General features: G+C 35.4%; 1 protein-coding gene across 3 annotated transcripts in view; it reads left to right on the forward strand.

The window, feature by feature from the left end:
* The window catches only part of Sec31 (COPII coat complex component secretory 31), a 486555-nt gene that overhangs the window by 430863 nt on the left and 36064 nt on the right, over positions 1-19628 (forward strand). For all 3 annotated transcript variants that reach the window (XM_090403344.1, XM_090403343.1, XM_090403345.1), the window contains exons 22-23: positions 93-169; positions 11154-11272. In XM_090403344.1, coding sequence (XP_090259470.1) covers positions 93-169; positions 11154-11272 — 196 coding nt within the window. The remainder of the gene's footprint in view (positions 1-92; positions 170-11153; positions 11273-19628) is intronic.

Raw genomic sequence — 19628 nt, forward strand, 5'->3', positions numbered from 1 at the left:
CTAGTAACATTGTATTAGGTATTAAATCTAATATAATGTTGGCTGTACCTAAACAAATAAATTTTTTTTTGTTGTTGTTTTTGTATTTATAGTGGACCCTCTCCCACTTATACTATTGCTAACACAGCATCATCAGGCTATTCTGCTGGCACATATAATAATAATCTAGGTAAGAATATAAATATAGCAATATTCAATTCATCTATTAATTGAATGCAAATTTGTTTAAAAAAAAAAGTGTAACACCAATGCACAAAAAGGTAGCAATAATATCAGACTATCAATAAATGCATCAGCCAGCTAAAATGATTAATTCTGTTGCATTGCCATATATTTATGTGTGAGAACTTTTGCCAACAAGCTAATCTAAAACCAGAAGTAATATATCCAACAGTTTTCTTCACTATTTACAAGTATTATGAATTGTGTATCATCCTTGGAACTCCAGTTTTATTTAGCATTGCAAATATACAACTTGAAATACACTGCTTGGAAAGAAGTCAACAGGTGCCATAGTGCTAGAAACAAACAGTCATGGTGTCCACCTTAATAACATATAGTGCCTCCTTTTGCTGCAGTGACCGAAGTAATGTTATGGGGCATACTTTCAACAAGCATATAATTGTGATCAATGGGAATTTTGGACCATTCTTCCTGTAGATGTTTAATAAAGTCCTGGATTGTTGTGGACGGATGTCCCTTGACCTCACCCGACGCTCCAGTTCATCCTAAAGATTTTCAATAGGGTTGAGATTAGGGCTCTGTGGAGGCCCAGTCAAGTGTGGTGACTTTCATGTCCACAAACCACACAGTTGCAGCAGCTTTCTGACTTGCTGAAAGAGATAATGGTCATTTCTGTAGAAACGCCACAAAGTAGGAAGCATTACATTGCATTATGAGGAACGTTCAGATACCTCTTGGAGTTCAGTGTTCATGGCACCACAAACAGAGGTCTGAGAAGAAACCAGGAAAAACAAGACATATCATCACACTTCCACCTCCAAATTTCATAGTTGGAGTTATCCACTCTGGTAAGAGATGTTCACCAAGCATCTGCCACACCCACACCTCCATCTGCTTGGTAGTGGATGTAGTATGATTCATCATTCCATAACACTGCTTTCCAAACTTCCACTTGGAGTTCAGTGTACATGCTCTTTGTACCACTGAAGACGATGCTGCATGTTGGTTCAGTAATGTGGGACTTGCATATTGCAATTCTGAATGCTTTGTGCAGATTCGTGTTCCAGTGATGCCTGGAACTCCGCATTCAAGTTGGCCAACAAATGGCGATTTTTACATATTATCCTTCATAACACAACACAACATGGAAAATAGGAGTTATTATACCAATTCATAAAAAAAGGAGACAAAAGAATATGTAAAAATTACAGACCCATAACACTCTTAAGTCATAGCTATAAACTATTCATCTGAATTATTCAAAAGAGAACACAGGTGCTTATAGAAAAAATCATAGAAGAAAATCGAGCAGGATTCAGGCCACATAGATCCGTTATAGACCACATCTTCACCATTAATAATATAGCAGAAAAATATTGTCTCCTTTTTTTATGAATTAGTATAATAACTCCTGTTTTCCAGTCAGTTGGGATTACTGACTGACTGATAGTCAGTCAATCAGTATAGAGTATAATTGGGAATACTCCAGTATAAAGAATTTGGTTAAATCTTCATAAAACTGCAGTGTTATGAAGGATAACATGTAAAAATCGCCATTTGTTGGCCAACTTGAATACGGAGTTCTGGGCATCACTGGAACACGAATCTGCACAAAGTATTCAGAATTGCAATGTGCAAGCCCCACATTACTGAACCAACATGCAGCATCGTCTTCAGTGGTGCAAAGATCATGTACACTGAACTCCAAGTGGAAGTTTGGAAAGCAGTGTTATGGAATGATGAATCATGCTACAATACAACCTGCCCATATACTGTTGTTTTATAGATTTCAAGCAAGCCTTTGATTCGGTTAATAGAAACAAATTGATCACCATTTTAAAGAATGTAAGAATGGATTCAGATATTTTAGCATTTATTACAAATTATTATGGAGAGACTAAAGCTTTTGTTAAAACGGACAATATTAAAACTAAGGATTTCAAAGTTGAGAAAGGTGTAATGCAGGGTTGCTTTCTTTCACCTCAACTCTTTATCATCTTCCTAGAAGAAGTCTGTAAAACCATAGCTGATGAACCCGGTGTAAAAATCAATGGCACTAACATTAATCACATCAAATATGCTGATGATATCATCCTTCTTCTTCTTTAGTATTCTGCAATTGAGCAGGTTCTTCTTTTAGTAGCAGAAACTTTCCTTCCACTCTCTTCTGTTCTGAGCCTTCTCTTTCAAGGTTGTGTACCTGTCTTCATTGAGCATATCATCTAGCATTGTTTTCCTTACTCTTCCTCTGGGTCTTTTTCCATCTATTTTTCCTTCGATGGCATCTCTGATGATTCCATTCCCTCTCAGAATATGTCCAATCCAGTTTCCCTTGCTTCTTTTTATCCTCCTTAACAAACTTCTTTCTTCTTCTACTCTTTTTAAGACCTCTTCATTAGTTATTTTATCTGTCCATTTGATTTTTTCCATCCTTCTCCAAATCCACATATCGAAGCTTTCCAAAATCTTAATTTCTTTTTTCTTCAATGTCCAACTTTCAGATGCATAGAGGGCAACACTCCACACAGCATTTTATTAGTTTTTTTCTTTAGGTTTCTATCCATTTTACTTCTGAATAAATTCCATTTTCTATTAAAAGCATTTCTTCCCATCGCTATTCTTGCTTTTATGTCACTTTTACATCTTCCATCGCTGCTAATAACACTTCCTAGATATTTAAATGTCTTTACTTGATTCAATTTTTCCCCATTTATTCTGATATCCATATTTGCCTCTTTCCTAGCTATTTTCATCTCCTTGGTTTTTCTGATGTTAATTTTCATTCCATAATTGATACATGATTCCAGTAATCTGTTCAACAAATGTTGTAGTCCTGTTTCAGTGTTTGATAGTAATGCCTTGTCATCTGCGTATCTTATTGCAAATATCTGTCTACCTCCAATCTTTATTCCTTCTTCCGAATTCTCTAGTGCTTCTTTTAGCATTGCTTCGGAATACATGTCGAACAAAATTGGTGACAGAGAACAGCCTTCATTTACTCCTTGTACAATAATACCTGGTTCTGTTGTACCATATATGTCTCTCACCATGGCAGTTTGCCCCATATATAGTGAGATAATTAGCCTTCTGTCTTTCCAATCTATACCAATCTTTTCCATTACTTCCACCATCTTATCCCATTTTACATAGTCAAAAGCTTTCTCAAAATCTATATAACAGATGTTGACTTCTTTATTCACTTCTAGACTTCTTTCACTTACTATTCTTAACAGTCCAATCGCATCTCTTGTTCCCTACCCTTCCTGAAACCAAACTGATCTTCTCTAAGAAATTCTTCCACTTTAGATGCAATTCTCCATGTTAAGATTCTCATAAGTATTTTTGATGTATGAGAAATGAGGCTTATTGTTCTAAAATCCTTGCAGTTCACTGCATTACTTTTCTTTGGTATAGGTATAAATATTAAGGTCATAAAATCTTTTGGTAGTTCTCGTTTGTTATAAATTAGATTTATTATTTTGGTTATTTCTTCAGTTCCTTTCTTCTGAAGTTGTTTCAGGAATTCTGCAGGTATTTCATCTATTCCTTCTGCCTTTCCACATTTTAGTTCTTTAATGGCCATTTCTACTTCTGTCTTCAAAATCTCTGGGCCTAGATCATCTTCATTTACCTTCTTTATATCTTCTAATGGCAATTCATTTGGTCTGTTTTCCTTGTGATATAGATCTTCAATGTATTCCTTCCATATCATTAGGATTTTACCTTCTTCAGTTATGATTTCTCCATTCTTATTTTCTATGCCTCTAGCTTGAATTCCATTTCTCTTGTGATTCATGCTTCTTGCTTTTTCATATAAAAGATCATACCTTCCCACTTTCTCATAATTTTCCATTTCTTCACATTGTTTTTTAAGCCAATCTACTGTACTTCTTTCTGCTTCCCTTCTCAAAGGGAAATTTCCAAGGTTTTTTTTTTTTTTAAATTCTTTTACCTCTTACATATCCAATTTCTTCTTCTGCAATCTTCTTTATTTTCTCTTTAACTGGTTCCCATTTCTTTTCTGGATCTTCAGTTTTGACAAAACTTGTTTCCTCTAATTCTTTCTCCAATCTATTTCCAAATTCCTTGGTATTTTTTAATTTCTCTAAGTTCCATTTTTTCCTTTTCATAGCTTCTTTTATTTTCTTTAGTTTTACATTTATTTCTATGAATAGTAGGTTGTGGTCAGAGTAAATATCAGCTCCAGGATATGTGCATGCATTTTTTACACTATTCTTGTATCTTTGCTTTACTATAATGTAATCAATTTGATATCATCCTAGCAGATTTTAAACCACAGTTAGAAAAAACTATTAATATCTTAAATTTATTTATTTATTTATGCATATGGCTTTGTGAAACTGGCATGAAATGTACAGTCACAATGTCCAGAAACAAATGATGAAAAACTTAACATGTAAAAGTTCATTACATAAAAGGCACAATTACAACTACAGGTCAATGTCCAGTCTGGAAAGCCAATCCAAGACCTCATCCGTCACCTTGTGGATGTCCTGTGGGCCACTACCATGAAATTGGTGCCTTGGGCAATCGTACACAATATGAGTAATCGCCTGAGTCACGGGGGGGGGGGACAATCACAATAAGGGTGGTCTAACAGCCCCCATTTATGTAGTAGGTAGCCAAATCTGCCCTGGTTAGTTCTGATCATGTTGATTGATGACCAAAATCTTCCTAGGAAGTGCAAAACCAGGCTGCAGAGCACAGGGATCTTCTACCAGGAAGCCATTTGTTGGGAGATTGTTGGACCTGAATTCTCTCCACATGTCAGGTGTTGATGGCAGGGTAGCTGAAGAGAGTTCGTCCATGGACCAGAGAGGCTTTCTAGATTTTAGGCGAAGTCCTGGTGGATTTATGAGAGTCTGGTGTAGGGGCAGGAGAGGGTTGCTCATTGCTTTATTAAATTCTTTAATCGAGGCTTGTCTTCTCCGTATATTTGGTGGAGCAATGTTAGATAGGACAGGCAGCCAGGAGGGAGGAGTGCTTCTCACTGTCCCGCTAATTGTGCACATGGTAGAGTTTAGCTGGGTGTCTATAATGTTAGTGTGTGCACTTCTTTACCAGACAGGGGCACAATATTCTGCTGCAGAGAATGCAAGGGCTAGTGCAGATGACCTTAGGACCCCTGCACCACAACCCCAGGCTGTTTCAGCAAGCCTCGAAATAATATTGTTTCTTGTTTTAATTTTATTGGATAGGTTGGTGATGTGCCTTTTATAGGTTAGGCTTCTGTCCAGGCTCACTCCAAGGTATTTCAGATGAGGCTCGTGTTGTACCATTTTTCCACAGAAAGGAAGGTTGAGGTGTCGATTCGACTCAGTATTGTTCAAGTGAAATACTGTAGACATAGTTTTTGTTGGATTTGGCTTCAAGTACCACTGCTTGAAGTACTCTTCCAGGATGTACAGGTTCTGTGTTCAAGGTTGATTCCAGGTTGGCAAAGGAGGTAGATTGATGTAGGATTGATAGGTCATTAGTGTACATATACTTGCTTGAGCTGGTATGTGGTAGATCATACACGTAGATGTTAAAAAGTAAAGGGGATAACACAGAGCCTTGTGTGGAGACTGTTGTGAAGGAATCTGAGCCTGCTCTTTTTTCCGCCAATATGAACCCAGATCTTTCTGTTAGAGAGAGAATGGATTCAAAAAGCTGGTAATTTTTTTTTGCACTTTATTATATTACCTAGCTTTAGGAGAAGGCTCCTGATCCAGACTGTGTCATAAGCTGATGTTAGGTCAATGAAAGTGGCTCTGGATTTCACTTTCTTCTGGAAGCCTGCTTCAATCTGTGTTGTCAGGGCCAGGACCTGGTCACAGCAACTTCTTCCTGGCCGGAACCCGGCTTGTTCAATCAGGAGTGCTCTTTCAATGAGTGGTGAAATTCTTTTAAAGAGAATTCTTTCAAAGAGCTTAAAGGTGGAACAAACAAAGGTCGTAGATTTTTCACAGAATTTGGATCTTTCCCTGGTTTGGGCACGGCAATTATTTTGGCTTCCCAGCACAGATTTGGTAGTTTACCAGACATGATAATTTCTGAGAAAAAGGCGGCCAGCCATGTTTGGCCTTGTTGACCAAGATGTTTTAGAAACTTAGGGAGGATACCATCTACTCCTGCAGCCTTACCATTCTTGGTGAGTTTTAAGGCTACCTGTACCTCTTCCCGAGATACTGAGTGTACAAGTTCAGGAAGCTTGGGTCCCGTCTTCAGGATTTGTCTGATGGAAGATTGCACAGCAATTTTCCTGATAGAGCTGGGACGTATCTTGGAGGTTTTCAATAAACGATTAGCCATTTGATCAGGAGTTATCTGTTGTTTTGTGTGTTGTTGGTTCTGCCCCACCTAATTTTCTTGGAAGTGACCAGCTTTTCAGGCTAGGTGTGGTGAAATCGAGTTCATGATCCATCTTTCCTTTCTGTTTTTATCCAGGGTTGCTATGAGCTCCTTAGCAACAGTTGGGTCTTCAGTTTCCTCATATGTGGCTAAACGTTCTTCAGTTTCTCTACTCCAGCATAGGATATGTTGTTTTCTATAGCCTCTAGGAATAGATGCTTTGGCTGCAGTTTTGATTAGTTTAATAAATCTAGGATAGCAATTAGGAGTGGGTGGAATTGTTCTGATGGTTTGCTCGATTTGTTTCTGAAATGCATTCCAGTTGGATGTGCGAAGGTTCCATCTAACAATTGGAGTTCCACTGATGACTAGGATTGGTGTGCTTGTCTCTATTAATGTAGGACAGTGCTGACTATTAGGGAATCTGTTGAGGATGGTTCTGGTTGTTGGCAGAGGGTGGTATTCAGGGTCTTTAGTGACTATGCATAGATTTGGGGTGTAGGTTCTGTTCTATCTGGCTGAGTGGAGAGTGCCCTCCTGCTTGGCATCGTAAATCAAATACAAGTTATAGGAAACTAAATAAACTACGGAAAAATAAAAAAACCCAACAAGTCTAAAACTAAAATTATATAAAACAATTATCATCCCCCTCGGTTACCTGTACTTTAGAAGCCTGGAGATTAACTCAACAACCAATCAAGAAACTTCAAGCATTTGAAATGAAATGCCTCAGAAAAATTGAACAACACCCACTGGATGCAACACAAGACCGATGATCAAGTCAGAATAGATTTAAACTTTCCAGATGATATAATAGATACAACCATTAAGCGTCAGTTGAGATGGTTTGGTCACATTCAGAGAATGGCCCCTCATTGATTGCCATATTTAGCTCTGAATGGATATGTAGGAGGTAAAAGACCTAGAGACAGACCAAGAAGTACTTGGATAAAGTTGCTGAAAGAACATTCCCATCTACCCAGCTATAGAGTCATGACTGAGGTGGCCAAAGATCATGATAAGTGGAGAACCTTTCTTCTTAGTGGACTCAACCCGTTACCAAGTGGATGAGATGATGAACACTGTCGTCATGTTCAGTGAGTGTGGTGGATCATCCACTGCAGATAGCACTAGCAGTTGACTCCCTACGCTTCCATCTCAGTAAAGTATTACTGATTGTTGAATTGGGCCATCCAGATCAACAGTTTGCCAAACAAATCTGCAGCATGGCATCCTATCACAATTCCTCCCTCTGTCAGTTCCCTTCTCGTAAGCATTTTACTAAGACACAGTTGCACTGACTCGGGAGCATCATGTTCCTCCAATTTACACCAGCTAAAAATACATTGTTGTGTTTTTCAATTTCAAAAACCTTATAATGTTTAGGTAAATCATAATCAAGGATCTTCTTTAACCCAAATGTCCTAACACTGATCTCCTTGATGCTGCAGTGTGGATAACCTGGTGAATTTTAATGACATCAAAACACAATCCCCTCTCACTTCCTCAGAAGGAAGACCATGTCTCACTTTTGACAATATTCTGAACTCCAAACTGGGATCCATTTTTTCTTCTTGGGCTTTAACTTTCACTGGCACAGGCCCATTAGGTGCATATAGCCTCTTCAGCTTCCAGTAAAAGAAAAAAACTTGGTATTCTTTTTTATTCCAAACAGTACTTCTCTCCTACTTAACTCCTGACATTGAAATCTGCTTGACCACATATGGGGGAACAGTGCACCTAAGACTTCTCTCAGAATGCTTGATGTATTCAGAAGAGAGCAGTTTACTCAGTTAATGACTCCTCTCTCACTAGCTCCCACCATTCACTTTCCCATAGATGCCCTATTGCTGCATTATCTTTTCTGTAGATATTTCCATGGGTGCTGCTTCACTGAACTTTGCCATCCTTCTGTTTTCCTTTGATCAGGTATAAACATGATATACATTTCAGCTCCAAATTTATTAAACTAACTTCTCCTCCATCCTATGTCTTTGCTCTTTAGAATCCTCCCAATGATTACAACACTCAGGTTTTAAAGAAACACACTAACAAATACCTTTCTTCTTTGTAACCATTTGCCTGCTCATGGTAATGCTATGCCATAGGTCTTGAAACCTCTTGTGTGTGAGGTGAATGTGAGTCAATTGTGTTCGTGCACGTGTGTTGATGCATCCATATTCAACCAATTAGACTGTTCTAAAAAATTAGTAGAAGAAACAGATGCCAATGACAAAACCATATTAAGGAACTTGGCATTGTTAATATTTAAGAATATTTATGTTGCTCTAATTGTTCACTCAGCACTGAATTAAATGTGCAGTAAGCTTCTCTAGTCATCGGACCTGGATCTTACCAGATAGCAAAATGTGATGTATTATTGATCCAAGAAGAGAGAGAGAGAATTTCCAGCATCATTTTACATTTATTCTTCCTCTAATTAATAAAGACTAATGGTAAATAAAATAACTAGGTGGGGAAAAAAAATTAAAATGCAATTCCTTGCAATATACTTATCAAAACATACATTAGAACATTTTCTAATGCTCTAATGCAAATCCTTCAGGGGAATAGGAAATATATGATAGATATTTGAGAATTATATTAATATTTGAATTTTATAATGAGAAATACTATTTGGAATAGATATGAAAAGAGTGAAGCAGGCTGAATGATCATAATAAATGCAATCCTGCCATATTGCTTGGTTATTTGCTGCTTTTAAAGAAAATTGGTTGTAGATTTTAGTTTCATTTACTTAGTGTTGGTAAAATACTACCAGATATGTTAGTGAAATGTGTTAATCAAATGTTCAGTATTTTGCAAAAAAAAAAAAAAAACATACATTTGAAATGGATTAAATGACTATAAACCGAGAGATAAAAAATAGAAACACTATTTTAATTTAAATAAACCACACAACTAGTTTTGTCTTCTTAGAAGACTTCTTTGGGTGCTACCTGTGAGAGAAAATCTTTACAATAATGTATTAAGGTTTGAAGCCATTCTGTGTATCTCTTCATTGTTGTGCATGCACACGCATTTAAGGTCTCGTGAACACCAAAGTTGGATTGCAGCGCAATGACAATCTAAGAGGTTATAGCTGAGGTTAGTGTTGAGATATACTGAATGGGGGATGATTTCTTTAGATGCTACAAGTCTTCTTTCCAATTCATCATAGCATTGAAAGATATTTTCAGATTTGTCTCATGTGACTGGAGAGTTTTCATCATTAGCATGAGCAGAATTCAGGATGCGGTTCAACAGAGCACTTGCGCTGGCTCTTCCATGTGATGTTGCTTTTATGTTCCTCTAGGCATAATTCTATGGATTTTTCAGTCTGGCCAAAATAAGGCATGTTGCAGTTACACCAAATACAGTAAATTACTAGATATTTCAGGTTATGTTTTTGCTTGAGTGTACTGAGCAAGAAAACGGAGTTTAAGTAGAGGAGTGAAAGAAGTTGATGTTATATTTTGAGAACTTTGGCTAATTTTGACAAAACAGAACATATATGGTAGGGATATGCAGCCATTTTCAATATTTCTATCTTCAATATGGCAAGGAGGTGGATTAAATAGTAGCTTATTAACTGTTTTTTTGAATAACCATTTTGATGAAAGGCTGTAAGAAGAAATTGAAGTTCTTTGTTAATATCTTCTTCTTCACAAAGGAGGAAGCAAGCATCTTTTCCTAGTGTAGAAATAATGCCAAGTTATTATGGGACTGTGCATGGAGATTGGTGCAGGTGGCTTTCCTGTAAATAGAGATTTTTAATTTCTCAGATATACACGAGTGACTTTGACATCTAGGAATGAAAGAGAGCCATCAATCTCTTAATTCTGCAGTAAATTGGATTTTTTGATGTTGACTGTTGAGATGGTCTAGGAAATTCTTTAAAGACTCAGGTTCATGACTCCAGATTAGGAAGATGTCATCTGTATATCTTTTCCACAATCTAGGTTTCAATGGGAATGAAGAGATAGCTTTTTCTTCAAAAGGTTCCAAATAGAAATTTGCCAATATGGGCGATAAAGGATTGCCCATGGTTAAACCAAAGTTCTATTTGTTAATATAACTTAATTTAGTAGTTAATAAGGTAAGAATGAAATAATTACTTAAATGCAGTGGTTTCCAAACTGTGCATCACTGGAGTATAAAATTTTCAAGCATTTTACTTAAATTTTAAGTGAGTACTTTCCATTTAACTAATTAATTGGAGTTCTTAAGTATTTCTTTTGGCATAGGGGGTGCTGTGAACCAAGAAAGTTTGGGAACCTCTGTATAAGTGAAAAGAAAATTGAATAAATAAAGAATAGTGAGTGATTACAGAGTTCTTACTATTCATTTGGAAAGCTTACCAATTATTAATTAATAACATGGTTCAAAAGCATTATAGGGTATTCATTTGCTATTATTTTATCTTGTTTGGAAAATGTTTTCAGTTGCTTTATAATCAGAATTTGTAAATTATTGAACAACTTTTCATTTAATAAGCTGCCTTAATTTATGATAGCAAGTAAAATAGTTTAAATAGTAATTAAAGATTATGTAATTTTGTAGACTAAGCTCATTGACTGCATATTTCTTTGTTCGGTATGCTTTTCTTATTTCAGTATCTTCAGCTGCTGGAACGATGCCATTGCCACCATCAGCTCCATTAATTCCACTACCTGTTGGCTATGAAGAACTGAAACCAGGATGGAATGATCCTCCTTTACTGAAAACATCTAAAGTGAGATATTGTTGATTCACTTTTCTTTTGGATTCATTTTATGAACCCAAAAGTTTATTTTGGGTTCATAAACAAAGATTTATTTGATTGCCTATTAAAATGTATTGATTTTTGCAGTGATAAGAGCATTTAGGCTCAGCCAGTTCCTTGTTTTTGAATCATATGCATCATTTTATCCCCCACCCTTTCTATTCTTCATTCTAATTAATCTTTGTGAAGACTTTCATATCTCACAATAGGACCCACGTATATTCTTTTATATTTTTGTATTCAATATCTTCAAAACTTCATTATTTCTCTCTTCTGTTTGTACACATCTCAAAAGCATTAATCCTTATAGTTTCTTGTTCATTGCTTGTATTCTGCTAGACCATGCATATCATTTAAGTTACTCTTAGCTAGTTTTTTTTTGGCTAATTTCTCTTCATGTTACTCTTCTTTTTTTCATTCTGTTAAAAGTTAATTTTGTAATTTCTTTTACTTTCCTAATCTCTTTCTCTTTTATCTTTCATTTTTTGTTATTAATGTCCTAAATAAGTATAGGATTTCACTTGTATAATTTAATTTCTCTTTTTATTTTTTTTGATTTTTAACTTTTGCCTAGGTTTACTATTATAAATGTTTGTAATTAAATTTTATAACTACAAATTTATTAATAAAATTTCTGGGTTTAATAGTTATTGGTATTTTAAGTAGATTATGCATCAATTAGTTTTACACAATTAGAGACCAATGGCATCTTCAGGGTAATAAAGTACTACATATTAAAAACAACTGGGATAAACTAAACAATCTAAATGAGCCATTGGTCAGCTCTCTCTTTGGATAGTTTTGAGATAAGTGTTTGAAAAGTTGAATTCCAGCAAGTTGAGAGATCTCATTAAGGACTTTCAGATGTCATTTAAGATGAGACCTTGGTTTCTGTTGAGGGAGCCATTTGAGTGAATGACCTTGATTTGATTGAAAAGGAAGTTGTCCTCTAGATAGTACATGGTGGCTGTATTCCAATCAGTGATGTGATTTGTGGTAGATGAATTATGTGCATGCTCTGAATTTTGGTATTTTCTGTTGCTGGCTGAAAGAACTTCTGCGTTTTTCCTTGATGAATATTGCATGAACATCATTCAGAAGATACAGTTTTCTAATATTCCTTTCTGCCAAGATGCATTAAGCATAGAAAGAGACTGTTTTCATTCCGTACATAAGAAACTTTTTCATCAAAATCACTGCTCTACTCAGGAATCATAATATCAGGGTAGCTTATGAACATTCAGTTGACCATATTTCCGTTGAAATAGGCTTAGTTTATATTTACTCCCAAGTATGATTTTATATTCATAACATTTTTTTTTTTTCTTTCCCCCTAATCATTATATAATTAATCTGGTTTCTGATTTTACCAGCTAGATTTTCCTGGGTATATAGTTTCTTCTTTTGGTTATTGAAAGAGGGTATCTGTTATTATTAAATCACTTTGCTGTCTTGGTTGGCCAACTGGTTAATATATCCACTCTCTAACAAACAGGTTGTAGTTTCAAATCCTCCTGAAATGAAAATGGACTTTTGTGAATGTCTTTAGGTGGAGGTTGAAGTGCTTGAAAAGTGTCATCCATGTTTGGCCTCTCGAGGAGGATTTTCAGATTATGAAAAAAAAAAAATATTAAAAAAATAATCCCACACATTGTTCAAAACCGAATAAGAAACTCAAAGATTGGAATCAAAGAGTTTCATGCCGAATATAGTAAACTGTAAAAGTATCGGCGACTACTAGCGTAAGCTAAAGCACGTAGTACAAACTAGGGCAACTCGTAGCAAAGGTAGATAAAGCTCTGATCTCTATTCTTAGTATTTCCCATAATGTAAAATCCATCTCCTAGGAGATGTATGATGTTATACATTATGGTGGGAGGTCACTGCCCACCCCGGTCGACCTTTATTGAGGTCTCATCAGTAAGTAGGTAGACCAAATTAATACCATGGGTATTGCGAAAAGAACATATACTTTGCTATGCAAGTTGTCAAAAAGGTGCACCCATTAAATTACTTAAATATAAAGAGCCAATAGGCTTCACTTCGGCGATGTAACATTATTTAAATTAAGGGGATATTAATTCCCAAATTGTTTCAAAATCGAATAAGAAACTCAAAGATCGGAATTAGAGTTTCATGCCGAATATAGTAAACTATAAAAGTATCGGAGACTACTAGCGTAAGCTAAAGCACATAGTACAAACTAGGGCAACTCGTAGCAAAGGTGGATAAAGCTCTGATCACTATTCTTAGTATTTCCCATAATGTAAAACTCATCTCCTAGGAGATGTATGATGTTATACATTATGGTGGGAGGTTACTACCCAGACCGGTTTCGACCTTTATTGAGGTCTCATTAGCGAGTAGATAGACCTAATTAATACCAAGGTTATAGCGAAAAGAACTTATATACTTTGCCATACGAGTTGTCAAAAAGGTGCACCCATTAAATTTGCATTCATTCCAGTGTGTGTACTTCCAATATTTTGATATTAGGATTTTATGAATAAGTTTTGATCTTTAGCATTTTGTTTTTTGTATTCCAAGGATAATGGAATACAAAAACATCGCTCAAAATATCCAGAATGGGAAATTTTTCCAGCATGTTTTGCTAAATAAATTGTTTTAAGGAGAGTACAAAAAATTTCAAAAAGCTTTATCTTTACAAATGATGGTGATCCCTTTTTTCTATTTTTTGCCTCAAAAATTACTATGGGTTGTGCCCAAGCTGAATAATTGAGAGGAAACCTCCATATAGCCTTTTAAGAAATGCAGAGAACTAACCATTGCTTCTGACCTAATCTCCAGTCCTCACCTTCTCATTGTGCATCCTATTGGCTATCTACCTGGATAGTGAATGAATGAGGATGGACTGGCAAGTTCAGATTTACTGGAACATATCCCAACTTCATCACCAGTCGAGTTCAAGATTGTCAGCATCAATGGAAATGAAGTGTAACCAGAAAAGAATTGGATAAGTACCAGATTGACATGATAGGTGTTACTGAAACAAACATGAAAAAACAGGTGAAATCTTTCTAAGAAACAAATACTTTCTTTCTTAATCTTTCTCTCTTTTACCTTTACGGTGTTAAGAGTCCCTTATAACTGCAACTGTTATATGAGGATAAGGTGGTTGGCCCTGTGCCTCTCGGCATATTCTTTGTCTATAAAAGCGTTGAGTTCTCAAGGTTGATTTGCTTGCTTGTGGGATGAAAAACCCTGCAGTCCATGCCCAAGACCATCTAACCTGACTGGTTGAGAAAGATCCTAAGCTCCTCACATCAGCGACAGGAATCAAACCCTGGACACTCCTTTCCCAGGCATATAGTTGTGAAGCGCATAGCCACTTGGCTAACCCATGCACACTTAAGAAACAAATACAACATGTAATATTCAGGCAGTCACTGTCAGGGAAAAGGAGTAACTATAGTATTCAACACTAAATACGAGGCTAATCTTCTTGAAGGGCAAGTCATGTCTATCATAGTGATGTGAGCAAATATTATTTGTGGTAATGGTCCCACACAGAAGGTTCTGCTAAAGGAAAAATTAGAGGAAATTTTTGAAGCACTATAGAATGCAGCTGACACAATGAAAAAGGAAAAGTTAGTCCTTGTTGGGGATCTAAACAGCAGAGAAGGAAATGATTACCAGACATATAGAAATGGTAAGAATGGTAAGTGCCTGATGTATTTCTGTTCAGGACATGGACTAGTTATTATTAACTTAATATTCCAGCGTGAAAATATGCACAAATTCACATGGAAAGAGGGGTAAGATATAAGAAAAGTCTCATGACTTTATTATTGTTGATAATGATGTTTTTCCACTTGTATACAGAGTATTTGGAATATTATTTGAACACCATTTAGTTTTGAACAGAATAAAATTGAATTTCATATTGAAAAAAATAGTGTGTATATGAAAGTTTTAAAATGAATCAGGTAAGCAGCTTCCAGGGGTGAACTGTAGACTAAAGTACAGAAGTAAAAATGAAAGAGTTTGAAAACAAGATCCAAATCTAGGAAATTCATTGGCAAATCTTGAAGAAATGATTGATGGTTGATTCAGCCAAAGAGGCATGTGAGGTTGTTTGCAAGGATCAAAAAATCTGAACTCCATGGTGGACTGAGGAGGTTAAAGAGACACTCAAGGAAAAGAGGAATGCATATCAAAAATTCCTGGCAAGTAAATCAGATAGTGCACTGAGAGAATACTGAGAAAAATGTAAGAATGCAAAGCACTGTAAAACTAGCTAAACAGAAGTCGTGGTAAGACTTTGGCAAGAATATAAAAAAATATCATGGAGGTGGCAAAATATTCTGGAGGTTATTGAAATAGCACAGAAATTGGAAAAAAGAGTACTGTAAAAGGAATCAAAGATAATAAAGATGACATGAAACTGAAGATAAAGATATTCTGGATGTCTGGAGTTTAAAAGACTGCTAAATGAAACATACAGTGGCAGCATGGTGGTAAAAACCTCCCAGTAGGAATGCAATCAGGAACATATATCACTACTTCAGAATCAAAATTCAGCTATCAGAAACCTGAAATGTGGAAAGGCAAGTACAGCAATCCCTCAGTTAGTGCACCTAATGCATTCCTTAAAACAAGTGCATTAATTGAAAACGCACTAATCGAATATAATAACCTATGGGAAAAAGTATAATTCGTTCTTCAGATTTCTTTTTTGAACCTTAATTTTTTTATAAAAGAATTAGTGTATGTCTCAGGGTCTAGTTAAAGGAAAAACATGAAGCTGAAGACAATAAAACATATTCAGAATATAAATTTATTCTACTTAACAAAGAATTGAGCTAACGTAGTTTGGCAGGCGTTTTGTTTCTTTTTTTCATACAACCGACGGTATGGCCCTATTGCCTCTTCTACTCTTCTGCAAATTTTACTGCTTCTCTCTTCATCAGGGTCAGTCTCTAAACATTGCTGCTTAAAAACTTCGATTGTACAAAAACTATTTTCAAATTGTTTCTGTGAAATCTCTTTGGCTGACTATCAGTGGTTAAATTTTCTTCATGTTCTTTGGGATCTTTCCGCTGTGCATCTAAATTTAGCAGGTTGGAATCACTCAATTCTTCAGAATGAGATTTAATTAACTCTTGGACGTTATCATTGAAGGGAAGAAAGAAATGAAGGATGTTCGAATTGGTCGCCAACATGCGAAATCACGTGCCTTATAGATAAAATTTTCCAAATGTTATACAAGCAAAATAGTTACCACTTTAAAAACTACAATGATCATAAAAGAGAAGTTAATTTTCTGACAAGTAATAATAAACAACTCATCCCAAAAGACAGATTGATTACCCTATTATCGGAATGGATCCTCCTTTTTGTGACATGCATAGAAGTGTCGAAGGGTCTCGAATCTGTGGGTGTGCTATAGCAGACGACATAAATTTTGGCGGTAAAAATTTGGAACATAGCGTACATGGAAGCAGTGTAGTATGCCATTAAAAATAACTTTGTAAAAGGTTTTAAATTGGTAGCTAAATTATTTCATTCTGGTAAGTGATTTTTTTAAATAGTTAGCCATAAAAATGTATAGATATTAAATTTTTAAAATCTGTAACATTTATTTTTAAGATGTATATGGGCGCACTAATCGAATTTTAGAGGCACACTTGAATTTGGGTATCGAAAAAAAAATTATGCACTAATTGGGGGTGCATTAAACGAAAGATTACTGTATAATAGGTGATATTCAACCAGAAATGCTCAAATATGGATGTATAAAAGTTTTACAGTGACTATGCTGCATGATTCAGAATGCCTGATCAAAGGATGGAATTCCAGATAATTGGAGTAGATCTCTCATAGCACCCTTCTATAAAAAGGGATATAAAACAATGTGAGAATTTCAGAGGAATTTCCCTAGTGTTGCTATTAAGATTTATGCAAGTATACATGAGAAGTGCCTAAGAAGAAAAATTGTGGAAAGGAATTTTGGATAGGAACAAGCTGGGTTCAGGCCAAATTGAGGGTCTCAGGATCAGAATTTCACTTTCAGACAAATTGTTGAGAAATTATGGGAATATAACAAGGATCTGTATTTAAGTTTTGTAGATCTGGAAAAGGTATATAGCAATGTACCAAAAAAAAAGCTGTTCAAAATGTTAGTGATATGGTGTAAATGGAAGACATTATGTCAATCAGTACTTAAGTTTTATTTCAGGAGTTAGAATTGAAAGAAGTATACAGGAAGGTGGTTTAATGTTAAATCAGGTGTAAGACAATGTATGTTATCTTCATTCACTCTATATGGATCACATTATGAAGGAAAGCTGGATTAAATCTAATATTAAATTTGGAGGTGTTGACCTCAGCTCTTTACTTTATGCAGATGATGTTATATTTCTAAGCAAATCCAGTACAAGTCTGCAGGAATCTTTGACTATGAAAATAGGCACTAACATTGAAACATCAACAGACAGCACCTGATGGGAGAACCTAAGGAATTAATAAAACATTTCATATATTCCAGTACAATTTTAATTGAAGATGGGAAGTCAATTATATACATAGACAACAGAATTAGCAAAACTGGTATTGTAGTAATTTTGTTGAATAAATTTCTGTGGAATAAGAGAGAAAAATGAGTCAAAACCCCAAACTGGAACTGGCTGTATACGAGACAGTATTCAAACTAGTTTTAACTTATGGATCTGATAGCTGGGTTAGAAATAACTCTCAAAGACTGGAGACTACAAATATGAGAGTTCTGAGAAAAATTAGGGGGATTTAGCAGGTGGCATCATTGGCTGAATCATATTTAGGAAGGAACTTGACATTAGTATTCATGAGTGTGTAAGCAGAGCTAACCTCAGATGATATGGTTATTTAAACAGTAAAAAGACTCAGAGGAAGACCAAGATCTAGATGGATTGACACAGTAACACATGCCTTAGAAGATAAAGACGTAAGATCTAGTAATATTGGATGCTTGACAGATAACAGATTAATTTTGAAGAAAATTGTTAATAGGAAATTAGTAATGGTGTAACTTTTTTTGTGTTGTACTGTCATAATATTCTGTACACACTCCTGAGGTTACGTGTCAGGAATTTCATGATGACAAAAAAATTCCTACTACTTTCTCTCTCCTTCCCCATCCCTAATTTATATTTTTTTTACTCTCTTCTATATTCTTTTTATTCCTGGGATGCCAGGAATCATCCCTGATTCCTGGCATCCCAACTTAGTAACTTGAAATTGAATTAATTCATGGGTTGTTGAAACTTCTTGACATCACTCAGATGCAAATATGAAAAGGCCCAAAGAATGACCAACTATATCTCTATTTATAGATTGTGAGGTAGTTAGAGCTTCATTAGAATTTAGACTAAAGATAGAGCAAATTAGAGACAGCAAATTAAACAACAGCTTGAAGAAATATTGCCAATATAAAACCAGCACTCCTGTTTCTTTTCTACTGGCATAGTTTCCTGTATTTCTGTCTATATGTAGGTAAATAGATAATAACTGTTGAACCACCTAAAAACCCAGAGACAAGACTTCAACAATGGCTTGTGCTTTGCCTTGAGAATAATGTTGGTATTCCCACAGCCAAAGTGGTGTCCGCTTGGAATACTTGGAAAAACCTCAACAGACTTCGAACTACAGGATGCTGCAAACAAATCCTCATCAAATGGGGTTACCTCACTGGACCAGATAATTGTGAGCGTGGGACAACCCAGTCCATGGAACACCTTCTTTCTTGTCCACTTCTTCAATCACCTTGCACAGAAAGAGCAGTTGATTGCGCAAGATACTGGAGAAACATCTGACCATATTTATTGTATATAACTTATGTATAATTTCTTTTTTCTTCATAAGTTACTTATTATTCTCTGTATAATTCATCTACCAAATATAAGCTGTTCTCATTTGTTGTAAATAATGCTGTACCGTTTACTTACTACTGTACCACTTGTGTTTGGATATGAAATAAATAAATAGATAATCATATTTGGAAGAATTTATTGACTATAAAAGCTGAGGGAGAATGAAAATAGAATACAATGTACTATTTATTCTTTAAATCATATGACTTATTTCATCATCAGTGAGTGCAAAATATGCATAGAAGGAAAAAAAATCAGAGAAATACACTAAACATTACAAGAATATAACTGTCATATTCTTGTATGTGATGAAGTCTTCTAGGAAGACAGAACTTATCATGCAATTTAAAGAATAAGTAGTATTATATTATTATACTATTATGCTTATTTTTTTTCCTCCTTTGGCTTTTATAGTCATAACAAATACTTCCAAATGTCCTATAGCTGGGAAAGTCTTC

The sequence above is a fragment of the Typopeltis vanoorti genome, chromosome 14 (assembly GCF_054136105.1).
Source record: "Typopeltis vanoorti isolate ZY-2024b chromosome 14, IOZ_Tvanoo_1.0, whole genome shotgun sequence".
Lineage (NCBI taxonomy): Eukaryota > Metazoa > Arthropoda > Arachnida > Uropygi > Thelyphonidae > Typopeltis > Typopeltis vanoorti.